Source organism: Zonotrichia albicollis, chromosome 4 (assembly GCF_047830755.1).
Source record: "Zonotrichia albicollis isolate bZonAlb1 chromosome 4, bZonAlb1.hap1, whole genome shotgun sequence".
NCBI lineage: Eukaryota > Metazoa > Chordata > Aves > Passeriformes > Passerellidae > Zonotrichia > Zonotrichia albicollis.
In genome coordinates this window covers 26,603,699-26,621,664 of record NC_133822.1, presented here as the reverse complement: position 1 = coordinate 26,621,664, position 17,966 = coordinate 26,603,699, and the positions used below count along the sequence as shown (strand labels likewise).

Below are 17,966 nucleotides of genomic sequence, written 5' to 3'. Positions count from 1 at the left end.
AGAATAAGTAGTAAGGTTATTTTTCACAGTGTTTGATTCAAATGGTACAGTAAAATCAGACAGTACCCAAACCAGAAAAACGTTTAACCCATTTACCTCTGCTGCAGGTTTGGGGGCTTTATTTTTATAATTGCTTACAATCCTTACTGGATTAAAACAGAAATTTTCAGAGTCCTGTGGACTTAGCACAAAACCAGTTTCTACTGTCTTATAGATAAGCTTTGAAATTCAAGAAACTTCCAAGACTGCATTTCAGTTGTTTAAATACAGTCCTATGTATATATATATTTTAATGACAGCCAATTAAATTATACAAGAGTAATAGTTTTTAAATATGGTAAACAAGGATTTTATGGTGTCATGAACTTTGAGCAAGTTTACTTGTTGGACTTCTCTTCCCTTTTTACAGGCTTTTAACAGGTCTGTGAGTTTTTAAAAGTCTATCTTGCTATAAGTTTCTTCAATACTGTTGTGAACTTTAAAATAGATTTTTTTAAAAACTGCTTAGGGATTTGCCATGGTTCTAAATGTGATACTAAATTAGAAGACAAATTTGTTTTTCAGTTACAAAAATATCTACCGTGAGCTGGAACAGAATATCAAAACAGCAGATGCTGTTGAAGACTTGCGGTGGTTCAGAGCTAATCAAGGTCCAGGGATGTCAATGAATTGGCCTCAGTTTGAGGTAAGGTCACAGTACTTAAACCACTGAATTGTTTTGTCTACTTTTTTCCTCTTTGGTTTTTGTAATATATCATTCTGGTGTCATTCTTAACTTCAAGCTTCCAACACTGAATCTTTTTGTTTTGCAAGTTATATTGTTTTCTTATCTCGGTTTTCACTGAGCCACAGCTTTTGGAGGTGATTATGTTGAGCACCATTTTAAAGAGAAAAAGGCTAAACCAGGAAACTACAGTGCCTTTTTCTAAGATTAAGTGATTACTGAAGTTCTTAGCCATTGTTTAGTTGATACCTCTCTGACACCTGCCCATATTATCCTTTATGTTTTAGTTTTCCCCTTTGGTGGGAGATTTCAGTTTGAATTTCCTTGCTGTTAGCAGGTAATTGTAGCATCTGCTGCAAAGACTCTGAAAAACTCTGAACTAAACAGTCAAAATTTGAAATTTGATACTTAAAATTCAATACTGCTGTATTTGAAATAAAGTTCCACCTTTACCCAGTTCGTCATTTTATTGCTGGATGCCATTTTTGAAAGAAAGGAGTTTTTCTAAGTAGTGGTCTGTTACCATGGCCTACAAGAAATATGTACAAAAATGTGTCAGTGCAGATCATACTATTCATGTATGATAGCTAGAAGTGGAATGAGTTGGACCAGAATCATGGGTTAAAATCATTTAGTTAAAATAAGTTCTAGAGATTAAATTAATGGAGTGGAAGCATAAACTCTGGAGTGTTTCTATGTTCCCTTATTAACCATAAAGGAAAATAGCACTTGTTTTGAAAATACTGATTAACTTTAGGTTGGAGGTTTGACGAAGAAAATTCATAACAGTCCTGTAGAATTTCTTTGCCTGAAACACTGAAGTGCAGTTACTTCTGTGTGGGAAAATGACTATCCTTTTTCTTAAACATTATAATTAACAAATTAAGTGCTCCTGTTTCTGTTTTCCTAATCAAGTTTTTTCTTGTTTACATGCTACAAGGATGACGTAAGTAAAAAAGTCATGATCAAATGACTATGAAATTGCATTGTAAACTGCAAATATGCATAGGTCAGTGGTCTTTTAACTGTGGTAACTCAGAAATCCAATATGTATTTTACAAAGTTAAAATAATGAGGTATTTGAAGAACTGTGCAGAATGCACTGGACTGACTCTGCTACATGGGAGTAATAGCAACTCTGAAAACTTCCATTTCCTGATAAAAATATGTATCTCAAATGCCATCTTTTGTATAGCAAACTCTCTCCTGACTTTTTTTCCTTTTAAGACTTCAAGGAAGCATGTCTCAGCATAGGATATTTGCTTGCATCCATTTGCTTGCAGTTTGTTTTCTGTTGGGTCCTGCTTTGTATCAGTATATCATATATAGTATAACAGGATATCAAAGCTTAATTTGGACTTGATGCAGGAGCTGTGTTTAGGTCTCACCATGCCTGTCCCATCTGCCTCTTAATGGTTCAAAACATCAAGAAGGGTCTGCAAGGGGCATCATTAGTCTTGTCAATACTTGTGTTGATTTGAGCCTTAACTCCTATATATGGCTTTTTAGGACAATGAATTTCACTAAATCCAGAATGAAGTACTTTTAGGGCTTAAATCTTAGGAACAGATTTAAATTAGCTTCTTCTTTGTAAGTCATCTGAGAGTTGTTCTTGAAAAGTAAGCCCTGTCTTACAATGCCTTTTTTAATTGAATGTTAGAGTTATCTTTTAAAGCCAGATGTCTTAGCATTATTTGAAACTGTGAGCCCTCACAGTAAATCTTCTAAATATCTGTCCTGGCCAGCTCTTTTGATGGCTCCAGTTGTGTGCCACATGTCTGGTATTTTAAGTCTATTCAAGGGACTCAGAATACTAAACAGGGAAGTGAGGGTAGCTGGGATTTTGTGAGTAGCACAGACACCTGTTTGCATTACTGGAGTGGGAATCAGATGAGAATTGTACGTGAAATGTTTGGAGTGACTTGTCTTTAGTAATTATTGATAGTGCTGCATATATAGATGTATGTTCCATAAGTCAGTCTGAAAATGAAATATGATAATTACTTGTTTGATTTAATTTCTCAATCACGTTTTGCATTTGTTGGTAGGAGTGGTCTGCAGACCTGAATCGCACTCTCAGCAGAAGAGAAAAGAAGAAGGCTTCTGATGGAGTGACTCTGACTGGCATCAGTCAGACAGGAGAACAAGTTTCACAGCCTAACAAACATAGCAGGTAGCTTTTTTTATGCCTAAAAACACTGACTGGAAGATTGTTGCCTTCAAATGCACTAAGCTCTGCAGAATCAAAAAGTCACTGTCCAATCAAATGATAAATTATAATTATCTGCGAGCATTTTTAGTGATGTCTCTGCATTTCACAAATTAATTTGGAAATTATTCTTCATTTTATAGCTCTCTTTCCATTGGGAGCTGAAAGAAACCAAGCTTCATGAGAAACTGAACTTTCTGTACTTGATCTGGTGGTCTCTTCCTACCTTCCCATCTCTAGAAATGACAATAATACTTTGAGGTCTTAGTTTGCAAAACATTTAGTCACACCAGAATTCTGGATGTGATTAATACAAAACTGTTAGCATCAACTGCTTTAAAAAGGAATGAAGCTGGCCAGAAAAATTGCATTGCCTTTTATTGCAGGCAGTAGGAAAACAGAAATTGTGGTCCACAAAAGATATTCTAATTGTGGAGGAATGCTCCATATGTGAGACTTTCCAAGCTTTCTTGAGTCTTCTGCTGCATTTGATAGATGTTTTGGTTTTGTTTAGTTATTTATTTAAATTTTTTTGACTGAAGGAGGGGTCTGCTAAGAAACTGCTTAGTGGGACACCAATGGCAGTGTTCTCTTATACAGATAGGGTCACCATAATGCTTTTTCTTTTCCAAATTAGCAGTCTTAGTGTCCAGAGTAACACAGTGCAGTCAGTACAATCAAGTTACAATCCCTTTGAAGATGAAGAAGATACTGGGAGTACTGTCAGTGAAAAGGAGGACAATAAGATCAAAAAGTTGGTGAAATGTTGTTTTTTAATTGTTTTCACATTTGCACTTTCTCTATCCAGGGTTTTCTATTTTCGGTTTCTATAACACTTCGCTGGTCAGTGCATGATGAGTTTTTAAGCAGTTGTGTGAGCAACACTGTAACCTAACTTGTCTTTCCTAACAGATGCCATATCTGTTGCTTGATCTTTGGTTTCAAACTACTGTGGTTATTGGCAGTTGCTAACAGAACTGCTGTTGCTTTTTTTTCCTTCCTTTCCCAGTCCTATAAAATGTTCAAACTGATGTGTTTTTCTAGTGAAACTGCTTCTGGAGCTTTACTGCTCTGTGTCTTCTCACTGAATAAATCTGCTTTTAAGATGCTTTCTTTTTTTGTTTAGGACCTTCTTGAGCAGCTGCCTGTTGCTTCAGTGTACACTCTAGGGATATTCCACTCTATTAACTGGCATGTGCATGCTGAACAGTGAACCTCCCTTGAAATGATCAAGTTGTTGCAGTACAATGAAGTTTTTTATTGGTGGATTACAATATAGAAAAAGTGTTGGAAGCTATTGTAGAGGTGCACAGTGGTTTGGGAGGAAGATTCTGCAAAGCAATTTAAATGTCTTACCTAAACCAGATAATCCCTCTCATTAACTGTGGCATCCCTTTTACCTTTCCAGAGTAAATAATCTCATGGATTATGTGGATTTTTTTGAGAGAGAGGTCCTTTGAGTTTGTGGGGAGATTGACATGTGTGTTAGTTTTTCCTTTTTGTAACTTTTTAAATGCTTTGCAAGAATATTTTTATTTTTTAATGGGGTATTGTCAGTTAAAGATAGATGAGAAGATGCCAGAAGGAAAGTTTCAAAGCTGGGCTTTAGAGTGGAGTTTAATCATATTCAGGGTTGTCTTAATGGTATTTCTAGTCTCCTATTTTAAAAGGGGGAAAATAATAATTTCAAATTTGATTTTCAGTGTTAGCAGCTATGAGAAAAACCAAAGCTACCCTACAGATTGGTCTGACGAAGAGTCCAACAACCCCTTCTCCTCCACTGATGCAAATGGAGACACCAATCCCTTTGATGAAGACACCCCTCCTGCCATGGAGGTGAGAGTACGTGCACTCTATGACTATGAGGGCCAGGAGCAGGATGAGCTCAGCTTCAAGGCTGGTAAGTTTGCAATGTTCACTTTAAAATATTTATCACAAAGGAGAAAGGCAGGCAATTTTTTCTCTATTCACCTTTCATTTTCTCTGGATGTACAATTCCACATGCAGGATCCTATCTAACCATCATCCCTCCTGACAATACTTTTTGGTCTCCCCTGTTTGGCAGCACTGACTCCAAAGCTCTTTGAAATGTGTTGAGTTGCCCCTGAGATGCTCCTTTCTTCCTGTCTTAAGTGAAACAAAACTATCTGCAGAACTGAAAATCCTCTCTCTCCCTTTTCTTCCTTGATGACAGTAACAGCTGCTGCTTTTAGCTGTCTGGAAATGCCAACCCTACAGAGTTGTTTTTAAAGGAAAATACCACAGCAGCTATTCTTGTATTAAATCAACTGATACCTTTTTTGTTTAAATGAAAAGCATCCAATTTTTGGCATCCAGCTTTCTGCACTGCTAACTTTTTAGAGTTGAAAATTTAGCCATGGACAGATACCTTTTAAACTGTCTCTGTTCACCCCTCTTCAGTGTATGTTAAGCACAGGGATTGTCTTTACCTGGGTTTTTTCAGTCTTGTGTTTCATTAGGGTACACTTAGTACATCTCTTCCTTCTTAAGGTCTCCCTTGAGCCCTAAACCCTTTTTTCCCTCACTGTTACAGGAGTTGAGAGAACAGAATAGATGCAGCTGATGAGGGAGACCCATCACACAGTTTCCACACACAGGAAGGTGACATCAGGGTGCGATGGCTGCACGCCACGGGTGCTGCTGCCTCCAGCTGAAATCTACCCCCTGTTCATGACTTTCAAGCCAGTTGTGCAGATGTCTTGCCCAGAATTGCAGGAGACATTTTCCAACCAGGAATTCAAGAACAAGATTGCAGGAGTAGTTTAGCAAAAGCAAGCAGAACTTCACTTTGTGCAAATGAGAGAGATAGACTCTTTGAGTTTGTCTCTTTTCCTATTTGCTTGTCATTTATTCCCATCTCCTGTAATAGAAAAACAGGATTCAAGTGTTGAAAAGAAACTCCAGAAAGATTTTGTCTGCCTCCCTTTCAACTAGGGTTACTTAAAGTTAGTGCTACTTCTATACTACCTGCTGTGGTTCTTAGGTGGATGTTAGGGCTTAAAGTCAGGAAACCAGACCATGTTGTAGCTAATCAGGGAACTGCAGGATGTCTGCTGTGCTGATGAAGGGACTGCTCAGAATAGTGTGTCATATTCTAAATGCAGTTTGTGCTTTCTGACCCAAACACCTCCCAGCTCAGGCAGTGGTACTGTGCCTTTAACTCACCATTTTCCTTTATTGTTAGTGAAACCACTGAACATCTGACTTTTCTTCTTTGTAGACAAGTATTGTAGGCTTCCAGAGTGGAGGAATGGGTTACATGTCCGTGAACTTTGCTAAATTGTGTCCTGACAGAAGTTCAGTAGTAACAAAACATCTGGTACTTCTGTGTAATGCACACAAGCCCAAAGTTACTTTTCATTCTATAGACTTTACCTGCTCTGTTTTTCTCAGCAGGGGATAGAAGCATGGTAATCCTCTTGAAATATATCTCTGGTACCTGTGAAGCAGCAAGGGTTTACAGTAATGAGTCTTTCCTTGGCAAAACCATGCAGTGTTTATATACACAGATATAATGGTTTATATACACAGATGTAATGGTTAAATACAAAGTTAGGTGATGTGTGCTGGAGTACCAGCTGTGTCACTTTGCATTAAACCACTGAACCAAGTGGCTCTCACTGTGTGAGGTCTGTAGAAATAAAGCAGAGGAGCTGTGAACTGTGAGATATATACAGACTTCACTTAAAAAGAGTTCAGTACTTTGAAGGAAGAGCATTAAAGAATATTACAACACCAAATGATGTCATTGATACAGTTGTAGGAAAGGGATGATGTGCTAGACCATGAATTCCCTTAGAGATGCTGAATTAATAGGATGGCTACTTAGTTATTAGGCAGAAGTGTTAGTGTGACTAGCTTTACATTGAACATACAAAAAACTAAGGAAAAGAACTTACTAGGTCAGATGGGAGCCAATTTAAAATGTACTCAATCCTGTGTTCCTCTGTAGATATCCCTAGGCTCCTAAGCAGCTGTCAACAGAGGATTAATACATTTTAAGGATTTGTTCAAATGTACATGGATATTCTCAGATAGGATTTCCTTGGGTATTCAAAGAATTTACCTACAAAATACTTTTAAATACATCTTACAGAATAAATGCTGTCATGGTTTGACGCTGGTGCAATGCCAGTGCCCCCATGAAAATATATTCTCCCTGGTGCCTGCTGTGAGATGTGACCAGGAATAGAGTAAAGCAGGTTCCAACTTAGGAATAAAGAAGAAAAACTTTATTAACCTACAACTATATATAAAAAGAAAATCACACAGAACCCAGAATGAAAACCTTCCAAAAACATTCCTCCTTCCCCCACCAAATTTCCAATACATCCACCCCTCAGATCATCAACTCTCAGTCTACCACCACCCCTTAGATAATCAATTCTCAGTTCATCAAGGAGAGAGGAGTCCCTCTTGTGCCATAGGCTTCCCCTGGAAACACAGTTGAGGCCTCTTGTGTTTCCATGTCACACGTGGCACCGCCCCGAGATCATTTGCCATCGTGACATCTTCCTTCCATGCCCAGTGCTCTCACCACTGGGCATGGACCAGAGCTGCTTCTAGGGCTCTCATTTTAAGGATGCTTTGCCCAGTTCCAAAAAAAGCACAGTTTCTCACTTTTGGGACACCAGTCCCCCCCAAATTCAACCCCTGGGGCCGAGGGGTCTCGAGAACAGAGATCTTCTCCTTCCCTAAAGACAGAGGGCACCAGCACCCTCCTCACCTGTCACCTCTGTTCATGCACTCCTTCACATCACATCACTGCACTCTCTTGGCTCCAAGCCATTGCCTCCCCCTAAGTGCAGTCTCTGTGTCACAGGAAAAATGGTTCTGTCCATGGCTATACAAGAAAAGTCCAGCCAAAGGCCACTCCATCATCTCCTCCCACCTAAGATTCTTCTCAATTTCTCTCGTGGCCCATTTCCTCTTATCTCATCTTTATCTCTCTTCTCATTCAACTCCAGGAGGATCCTCATTTGTAAGGTTTCCATCATGCAAGAAAAGGGTTAAAAATCTCAGGCTCTGCCTGTCCAGAACTCCCCTCCCCCCCCCCCCCCTCCTCCTTGGCCGGCTGTGCTATCGAATTTCAAGGTGGCACAACTGGCGCTCTCTCCCTCTGTCTCTCTCTCTCTCTGGTGTGGCTGCCAGATGCCTCTGGATGCTCCTCCACCTTTCCATCCTGCCAGGGCCTTCCCCTCCCCTCTCTGCCCCAGGCCCACATGGCTTCCCCTCCCTGCCCAGGCCGCAGCCACCAGGGCAGCTCTCACCTCTTTCACCAAGGGAACCCAAGAGAGCTTCCCCTGGGAGTGCTCTGCTTTTAACCCCCTGTGTTCTCAGAGGCGTATCCGTGTCCTCAGTGGCCACACCAGGTGCCAGTATTCAAATCTGAGCACCTATTGGTTTGACCACAGCATCCCAAAAAAACTCAATTCCTTTTCAAACCAGGACACATGCTCTGCACAGTGTCCATTAAACGTACTTTAATACACAAAACTCGTTTTTTTTAGTGGAGTACCTTTACATCTGGTGCTTTTTGTTTTGTTTTTTCTCCTGGCAAACAACTGTAGGAGGCTTCCAAAGAGCAAGAATAACTTTATTCATATCCTATGAGAGGTTTCATAAGCATGTAAGAGGATGGGACATAATTATTTACAATATGTCTGTCTCACCCTCCTGTGGCCTTCAGTGGCTGAGAATAGTGACAAAAATTGGTTGTCCCTGCAATGTTGTCATAGTATGTTATTGTGTGTTCTGGTTTTATCATCGCAGTGGTTTCATTGTAACTGCTGTGCAGATGACACTTAAAAGTGTTAATATTTTCTTAGGCCTCCAGGATCACCAAGTTTCCAAGCCAAGCTTTGATACAAATGCAGTTGTTAGGGCGTACTGTCATGGAAATGTGAAATTTGAGTACTCTTTGTTTCCACTCTTTATTAACACACGCTTCATGGAAGGTTTGATATTGTTCACTCCCATTCTGCAGCACTAGAAAAAGTGGAAAAGTTGTAGCATATTTCCATAAACCAAATAGAGTCTAAAGTGGCAAACATTTGTTCACAATGGGTATTTAATTAGTTTTCTGATAAAAACTAGAAGAGATGAAACTTCAACCTTTTTATGGAAGAGAAAAGCTATAAAGATAAGTATCTTGAGAAGATTTAATAGGAAGCTTGTCTATTTCTACCCAAAAAATTACATTCCTTAGGCTAGTTTATATTCTCCTAAGTGACACCAAGACTATCTACTGTTTGAGACTGTAATAAGTGATTAATATATTCATCATCTATTTCCTATTGCTAAGATAAAACACACATCAGTTTTATCTAGGGAAAACATTTGACACAAATTAGTTGCACGGGAGGAAATAATTGTTACTCAATGTGGCCTTTTTTGCCTGGCTGAGGTGGAGCTTCCTTTGCTCCTGTGGAGCATCTTGGAGTCTGCAGGCTCTCAAAAGTCAAAGTATTCCCTGAGGATGTGCAATATCAGATGTGCATTGCAGTCAAAATGAAGTTATCTTATAGTTCAGACATTCATGAATGGATAATCTGGAAGTTAGCAAGCAAATTCTGAGCTGTTTAATCTTTGTAGCATTTTCTTCCATGTTTCCCTTAAAACCTTAAGACAGTAAGCCTAATGAAACATTTATTTGACTTTCACTGAGTCTGGGAAAATGTTCCTTCTTTTCTTCAGGGGATGAGTTGACCAAAATAGAGAATGAGGATGAGCAGGGCTGGTGCAAAGGACGCCTGGACAATGGACAAGTTGGTTTATACCCAGCAAACTATGTGGAACCAATCCAGTGACAAAGGACAAAATAAACACAGAAGTGTCACAAGAGCTCTGTAGGCCTGTACAGTGTATTTAGGTGAAGTGAGAGGAAACTGAATGGATGTATAGAGTGTAAATATTTTAATGAAATATGGGAGCTTGATACCCAAATAAGGCTGAATGAAAGACAAAAGCTTGACTTTGTTCTCACACCTTGTACCCAATGCAAAGGAAAGGAGTAAGGCTGAAAAAATAGTATGATAGGAAAAATACTTTTTAAACTTTTTCTTCCCACATGGTCTGTTATTGTGGATCCTAAACATTTTTGCATTTTCTATGCTTATGCCTCATCCTACCCCAGGTATGTGGCTTACGCTCACTTTTGTTTAATCAGTTATTTTAAGTGACCTTTCAGTAACTTGCAACTTGAATTTTAAAGATTGATAAGAACAAATAAAGAATTAACTATAATAATGTCTGAAAGATGCAGTATTTTTTTATTTAAATGCTATGTAGTTAAGCACCTTTTTTATGCTTTATCAATTAATACTTAAATTATGACATAGATTTAGTTACCACTTGACTGAATGAAAGCTTTTTCCATGTTGTAGTAATCTTTCTGTGTTGTCAGCATGGCTTGAAGTTGTAAATGGAGTTGTAAAACAAAATTCTGTGTTTAATAAATATCTGTTACAGAAGGTTATTTGTAGCAGAGATACCTGCAGGTGTCATGGGTTGGAATTCTATTACAAATGTTCTTTATGTGGGTTGACACTTGAACTAAGAGTTTTCCATCTAGATCTTAAGTGGCATTCAAGAGAAATATGAATTATGCATAAGCCGCAGAAGAGTGGCTATTTCCAGCACATGTTTGCAGGGAAAAAAAATCTCCTTTTAACTGCTAATGATTTTTGGGTGATTTGAAATGTTAAATCTGTGAAGGCTGATTATCTTGAACAGAGAAGACTGTAAAATAGACTAAATGCTTTTATTAATAGCCTATCTATGTTGTGTATATGTACATATAATTTGATATTCCAAAATATGAAGAGCATGGCTATTAGTTATCAAGCCTTTTGGTGTCAATAAGATTTAGACTATTTTAAGAGTTTAAATTATAGGTATATTTAAATCTGCTTTCCTGCCATATTCATTACTGTACCATAGACAAAGTATTCTGTGATAAGATTTTTCAGAAATACAGTAAATACACTAATATACTCAAAATCAGTATTTGTGGATAAATTAATGAGTCAAAGTATAAACTAGCTTTAGTCCAAACATGGATTATTGTAGCAGAACACTGTAAAATCTACATTTGTTTGCAGTTACAACTTGGCCAGCTGTAGTTGTGTCAAATACTCACTTGTGACATTGAAAACTGGGTTGTAAAACTACAGCAGATCTGTGTTAAAGCTAAGTATCAGGTAAGTAGATATGCCATGTTAGGAAGCTACACTGTAATGAAGTTAACAGATCTTTTTTGAGGTAACTATAAAACACTGTTGGTAATCTTGGACCCTATCATTTTTGAGCTTATAGATATATTTAGTCATTATTTTCAGTGAATCCAAATGTGCAAGCTTAGAAAGTGGATGTATGTATATGTCTGTCAACAAAAACTTACCAACATATTTGTTCAGCCACAGGACAGTTGCTAAAATTGTCAGGAATTACTGGTTTGGGTCTCTGTGTTGTAAAATATTTTAGAAAACAATAAAGTCTGTTAATCTCTTAAATACACAGAATGCACCTTTTACTATTTCAATGTGTGTCAAAGCACAAATAATCTGTGCATTTCATTGCAATTCATAGTTGCAAAACCTGCATTGTGTAAAAGAGCCACAAGCAGGAGTGTGACATGGGTGACATTGTGCCATTTACAAAAAAGGGAGGTGCCATGCACAGGAATTCTTGGCAAAACATTCCAGCAAAATCTTCATGGAAGAAGAGAAAACTGTCTTTTATGGGTAACAGAGTCCACTGTGATGCTGCTTTCTGTGATGTTGTCAAGCCTCAGATAGTGTGGGTGAGCAGCTGAGCTTTTTATTTCTTCTTAAATAAAGTATCTGAATATTTTCTGCCTTTGAGTTTTCTTGTTGACTGGCAGTGATTAATGTCATGCTGTTTGTGACAGCTGGCTGAAGGTTTTCTGTCATCTCCTGCATCAACACCTGCTGGGCAGCAGATCCCAGAGGAGCACGAGCACTGGCACAGGGTCTGTTTGGAGGCCTGGCACCAGTGGTGTCCCCAGGATTAGCTGTTCAATATATTCCTCAGTGCCTTGGGATGGCTCAGTGGTGGCACAGAGCTGGGAGGAGCAGCCAGTCCCCCTGGGGCTGCACAGCCCTTCCCAAGGGCCTCAGCAGGGTGGAGAGATGGGCAGAGGAGCCGTCTGAAATGCAGAAAAGGAAATGCAGGGTCCTGCACTGGGCAGGAATAACCCCGGGCACCAGGACAGGCCGGGGGTCACCTGCTGGAGAGCAGCTCTGAGGAGAAGGGCCTGGGGGCCCTGGTGGGCAGAGAGCTGTCCCTGAGGGCAAGGACACCTGTCAGAACTCGGTAAGGGAGTTTTGCAGGTGTTTCACACTTCTGTCATCCTGAGTCACTTACTAAGTAATCAATAAATAATCAACTGCCACCCTTCTACTTAAGGTTTATTAAATCTACAAGTCCATTCAGGAATCCCTCTGGAGGACACACAGGTATCCTCCCACTTTATTACTGTAGTCAGTAAGTGATTAAATGTTCATTTAGTTCATAGCAGTTTACTTCAGCTTCTGTGAAGGACATTAGCAAGAACTCTTTGAACATCCAAGTTCTTTGTTATCTTGTTACTTGTTACCTCAGCTAGATCATCTTGACACGTGAAATCTCCAAGCCTGCAAGGTAAAAGACCAGATCACTTGTAAAGCACAGTGGTGATAGACAGAACACTGGAATCTGACTGCCCTGGCAGAGATAAAACATGGCATAAGCAGGTGGGTTTTGCAGTGGGGTGCTGCATGCAGCTGGGGCTTTGTGAGTCTCTTTTAAATCCCAGTAAATAGCAAGAGTTGGCTTTGCACTGGGCATGGTGTTAGGATGTAGACCCTTCCCAGAGAGGAGAGCTCCATGAAACCTCACCTGTTTGAAGTCGTTATGCTTCATGATATTATCAGGACAAACACTGCATTAGTACTAAATAAAAAAATTGAACTGTTTTCATCAATTGGTTTTTAATGTAGATCTTAAACTTCATTTCCATGTGCTGGGAGAAACATTTGAATGCTTCATCTTTCTCTTCTAGGGAAGGCTTTTTCTGTATGAATTATTTATACTGCAGTGACACATCTGTGGCGGCTGTCCCTTTGAGGTCACCATTTGCAGAGCGCAGGCCTGAAACCTGCTGAACTGCAGTTGTCATGAGGCAACATATTTACAGCATGGCTGTGAGCAGGGAAAAACTTTGCTCTGTGTGACTGAGCATCAAGGAGCAACAGGCAGAATTTGTACTTACCTAAGGGACCCTTTGGCTCTGAAAAGCAGTGAAGATGTAGCTGGCATGGCCTGGGACTGTACCTATATCCCACCATTTCTCAGCAGCACCATGAGGGGAAACCAAACAAGGAGGGAGGCTTGAGAGTAACTGGGAAACAGCACTGATAGAATTTTACAGAACTAAAAGCTTTGAGTATTGGAAATAGCAGCAAATGTTTTGGACCTTTGAGAAAGTAGCTGTTCACTGAAGCTGTAATGGCACTCAACTCCAGGCAGATGCAAGTGCCAATTCCTGGTTACCAAATCAGCCAAAGAACAGACTCTTCTCAGGAGATCATCCCAAGTGGTTCTCCCTTGTATTTCTATGCCCTGGCAGGGCTGTCTGGCCAGCTGCAGGAGCCCAAGCCTTGCTGTGGCAGTTGGATAGGTGAGAGTAGGAGAAGGTTACTTTTTCTGTGCTTCATCAGCTCATGGAGGAGTCCTTGTGCCCAAAAAAAGCCCAAATAATACAGGAAGAGCCCCTCCATTTCTGAATAGCTGTGCAGAAAAGGGGATTAGCACAGGATCAGTCAGGGAGGAAGGGCTTCCAAATGTCTTCAGTCCCATCTCTGGCTCAGCACTGAACTTGGGACAGGTTGCTGAATATTGCTGACAACCCAGGAGAGAGTGTGCACAGCTGCTGTGGGCAAACTGCTCCAGTATGTGACTGTCCCCATCATGAAACCGACTCCTCTTGGTATCAGATTGGAGCTGTGCTCTGGGTTAGTGTGAATTCAGAGCCCTTGGCTTCCGATTTGCAAACCAGCACCCCCCATCACACTCTGGCAGTGAGTTGCTCCCATTTACACGTGATTAGAGGGCTCCTAATGCAGGGCAGGCTGCACTTGCCAGGTGAGTATTTGTGAGCATACACACTTAACAGTGCTCCTCCATGTATCTGTTTGTCAGACCAGCTGGCATGGAAGCAATTATTAAAGTGTTCCCTTGTGCTCTGGGAATACAAATATGTCTTCTGGCCATTCTTGGAAACCACCAGCAAGATGTGGTATTGCCACACTGAGGTACAATTGGCAAAGTAGCTCTTGTGGGCAGCTTTCCCACCACTGCAGCTGCTCTCTCTCTGTGCCGTCCCTCTTTCTGCGCTCCCTTCAAATCACAAACTTGCTGAAGAATGAGACACCCACCTCTATTCCCTAGAAAAATTCATCACTTTCGAGGGTTTATTCTGTTGGCTTCCTTTAGATCAGTTTGCTTCTCCCCTGGGGCTGGACATTCACCATTTGGGGGAGAATAGGATATGGGGGGTATTTCCAAAATGTCTTGAACAAATTGGTGTTCATTCTCATGGCAAGGGAAATGACAGCACAACACACCATGGATAGTACCTGGGAAGGAATCTGTGGGCCTTGGATTGATTTTGTCAAGATGAAACTCTGCTGAGAGTTTAGGACATAAACGGTATCAGGCCAGGGGAGCCAGTGATGCTCACAGTGCTGGTCTGCTACTGGGTCTGAGTAAGAATCTGCACTGCTCACCAAATAAGAGAACACTCAGTACCTAATCCACAGCCACCCTTGAAGGTAAGTTGTCCGGTTTGGGAGTTTTTTGTGGTTTGGTTGTTTGGATTTACTTTGGGCTTTTTTTCTATTTACTCAATGTGCAGAGGAGCCAGTGAATTGTAAATACTGCCTTTTCCTTGCTGGAGATGGACCAGCTCATCCCTTCCTTCATGTTCTCCATTCTCTATGTTACCTGTCTTCCACAGCCTGGAGGCTGCTCTGTGACTGCAGGACCTGCTGAGCTCCTTCCAGTTCACAGACAGAGATGCTTTTATTCCATCTTGTCCAGAACTCATCTCCTGGCAAGGAAGGTGCTGCAGAGTGGAGACTGGGGCCAAAGCTTTGGAACTGGTTACTTAGACAGCTGGATGGCCCAGCCTGTGGAGGGGAGGGGAACCCAAAACTTGTGCTTGCAATTGGGTAGAAGGTGTAACAAGGAAAGAGCCCACCACAGAGAAGATATTTTGCAAACTCATGAAATTCAGTGGCACTGAAGAGACCAGGTAAGGCCACTGTAAGGCCACTGTGATGCTTTTTCTGTATTGGTATCAGAAAAGAATTAGAAAGTGTCTCCCACACCTGGTGAGGGTGGAAAGCCTGAGGATGGAGAGCCTCAGACAGTTCCCCTGCACTGAACTCACCCCCATGCAGGACTCTCCAAGCTGGGTTGGTACCTGTGGTTGCTCAGGCAGGTCTATCTCTTGTCACAGCAGATTTCACTCGGGAATTTAGTGCTGCTATCACCAAAGCCACCTCAGCACATTGTGTGCTGCCACTGCCAGGGGGTCAGTGGGACAGAACCAGCTCAGGCACAGAGAACTCCATTGCACTGCAGGGAAGCCTTGCTGGGCTGCAGAGAGGAAGGAGAGTCAGAAACATCAGCAGCTTTGATCTCACAACTCTCACATGAAGGAATTAATTCTGTATTGTTCATGTTACAGACAATATAGCTCACATCACCAACTTCAGAGAATATTTCTTTTGACTTGTTAAGCATCTTTAAGGGTAAGACACATTTAAGTAAATACAATATACCATGTGCATTTAAGTTGATGGTAAGTTCCCCAAATGGCACTTTGAAGAACTGAGATAATCTCGCCTCAGTTACACATTCCATCCAAATTTTGATACGGATTGTCAATTTATTATTTTAAAATTTTAGTAAAGATACATTTTAGTTGCATACTGCAAGCTTAAGTGATTATGTGGTATCTAAATTGCTGAATTAAATAATTCTGCTAATTAGATTTAGTACCAACTGTCCCCTCTCTTGTGGCATGTTAAAAAATTCCTTGCCTAGCTTAATGATTGTGTTCATTCCTGAATGGTGAGGTGGGCTTGTAACCTTTTTGAGAGTTCATAATTTTTGGTTGTTTATCTTTTGCACGTGGTAGGAAAAGCCTTGAGAGGTGATTTGCCTCAGAGTACTCCTGGAGAGCAGGTTACAGTCCTGTCCTGCACAGTGCCAAGAGTGACCTGTGGCCCTGTGGCACTGCCACCCACCCCCCTGAGGGCAGGCACTGCTCCAAGCTGCTGAATCAGGCACAACTCTGCTTTAACGGTAGATGAGAGTTTTGGACTCTGAGATGAGGTGGGAAAATTGGTCACAGGACCAGAACACACAAGTACAACTCTGAAAATGCTTTCCACTGTCTGAAAGTGCTTTGCTTTCAGGTGGGTTTGGGTTTGGTTTTTCTTTTCCTTTCCACCTCACCAGCCACATCTTTAGGGCAGATAAACACTAAAGTGCTCATAAGGAAATGTGCTTTTAAAATTCTTATTATTCACTAAAGCTCATAAGAAAATGAAGCATTTTCCAATATTGATATGCTAACAAGACATTTCCTGTGTGCACCTGAGCAGCAAGAGCCAAGGCCCCTGGCCCTGCTGCAGAATGGGAAGTCCAGGTTTGCTGCTCTGTACTTGAGGGAGAGCTTGGGAGCCACCTCCTGGAGGATTGTGCCAGAGGGAAGCAGATGCCGTCCTCCTCAGGGACAGCAAGACGGGGAAACACAGACCTGCTGGGCTCCCTCTTCCACCTTTCCATTCCATCTCTGCTCCTTGCCCTCCTCATTGCTCTTCCCAAGTCAGGAATGAGTCCATAAGGCCCTTGCACCTTATGGTGGGACCACAAAACCGACTTGGCCTGCAGAGACGGCTTGAATGGCTCTGTCTGTACATAACACAAACATAAATGTACAGAAATGGAGGCCAAAACCCAATGGCTTTGATATTTCCCTGCAGCTGTCCAGGCACTTACACAACCTTCAGGGCAGGGTTTGCCATTCAGCCACAGCCCCTGCTCCTGCACTGTCACCTCCAGTTCACATGCAAACCTCGAGCCCAGCCCCACAAGGATCTCCTGTAATGCACACCTTAGCCTGGTATTCATATTTAACACTCCTCCAGAGCCCTGCTGATCCCCAAACTTCAGAAAGCACCTGGCAAACAAAGCCACCTCCCCAGCAGAGAGCAAACAGAGCCTGGTGGCAGGAGACAAGACACTGCTGGTATTAAATACCTGTCTGGGTATGCCAGTGCATTCCTGCTTTAGACACTGCAATTCATGTTTTAAACAGGCACAATGCAAAGTGCAGGTCAGACATCACCTGGGCAGCAGATAATCGATTTTTACTGAGGCTGGGAGGGGCACAGAACTGTGTGAGTGATGGTTGTCAGTGAGGGGCTTAAAGAGCTGCCATCACGGAGACTTCCCCTGCCATTCAAGAGCTTTTTGATTGGCCTAGTTACAATTTCTCAGCCCTAAAAGAAAATTGAGTGATTTTATATGAGTTTGAAATTAGCTCAGCTCTAAGCAGAGAGTGGAACGTGTTGACTTTCCCCTGCAAATTTTTCTGAGGCACTCAAGTGGTGATGATTGTGAAAAGGAGAGGAAAATGATCAACAGGATATATTTAGACTTCTAATGTATTTTAATTGCAGTAACTATGTTGATTCTCTGTTCATTATATAATAATTTTGATAATTTTCCTTGCACTTTATAAAACTATGATCTGTGCCATAGCTGGAGCATGATGGTACATGGGATAATCAGAGGGCATTTATGAGGTGAAAGGTGGATCAGAGAGTTCTGCTCCCCAAGGTTTGGCTTTGTATCAAAGTGTACAGGTTGGGCTTTGACCACCACACTGGCTCAAGGTCCCAGGACGATTTTTCTCTGTAAAATTCAATTTATTAA

At 41.1% G+C, this 17,966-nt stretch overlaps 1 protein-coding gene across 4 annotated transcripts in view; it reads left to right on the top strand.

Moving 5' to 3' along the window:
* The window catches only part of PACSIN2 (protein kinase C and casein kinase substrate in neurons 2), a 55,496-nt gene extending 43,678 nt beyond the window's left edge, over positions 1–11,818 (top strand). For 2 of the 4 annotated variants that reach the window (XM_074539219.1, XM_074539220.1), the window contains 5 exons: positions 565–685; positions 2,773–2,897; positions 3,571–3,687; positions 4,637–4,833; positions 9,651–11,818. In XM_074539219.1, coding sequence (XP_074395320.1) covers positions 565–685; positions 2,773–2,897; positions 3,571–3,687; positions 4,637–4,833; positions 9,651–9,763 — 673 coding nt within the window. In that variant the 3' untranslated portion in view covers positions 9,764–11,818. The remainder of the gene's footprint in view (positions 1–564; positions 686–2,772; positions 2,898–3,570; positions 3,688–4,636; positions 4,834–9,650) is intronic. The other 2 variants (XM_074539221.1, XM_074539222.1) reach the window with 2 other exon arrangements.
* Positions 11,819–17,966: the final 6,148 nt, after the last annotated feature.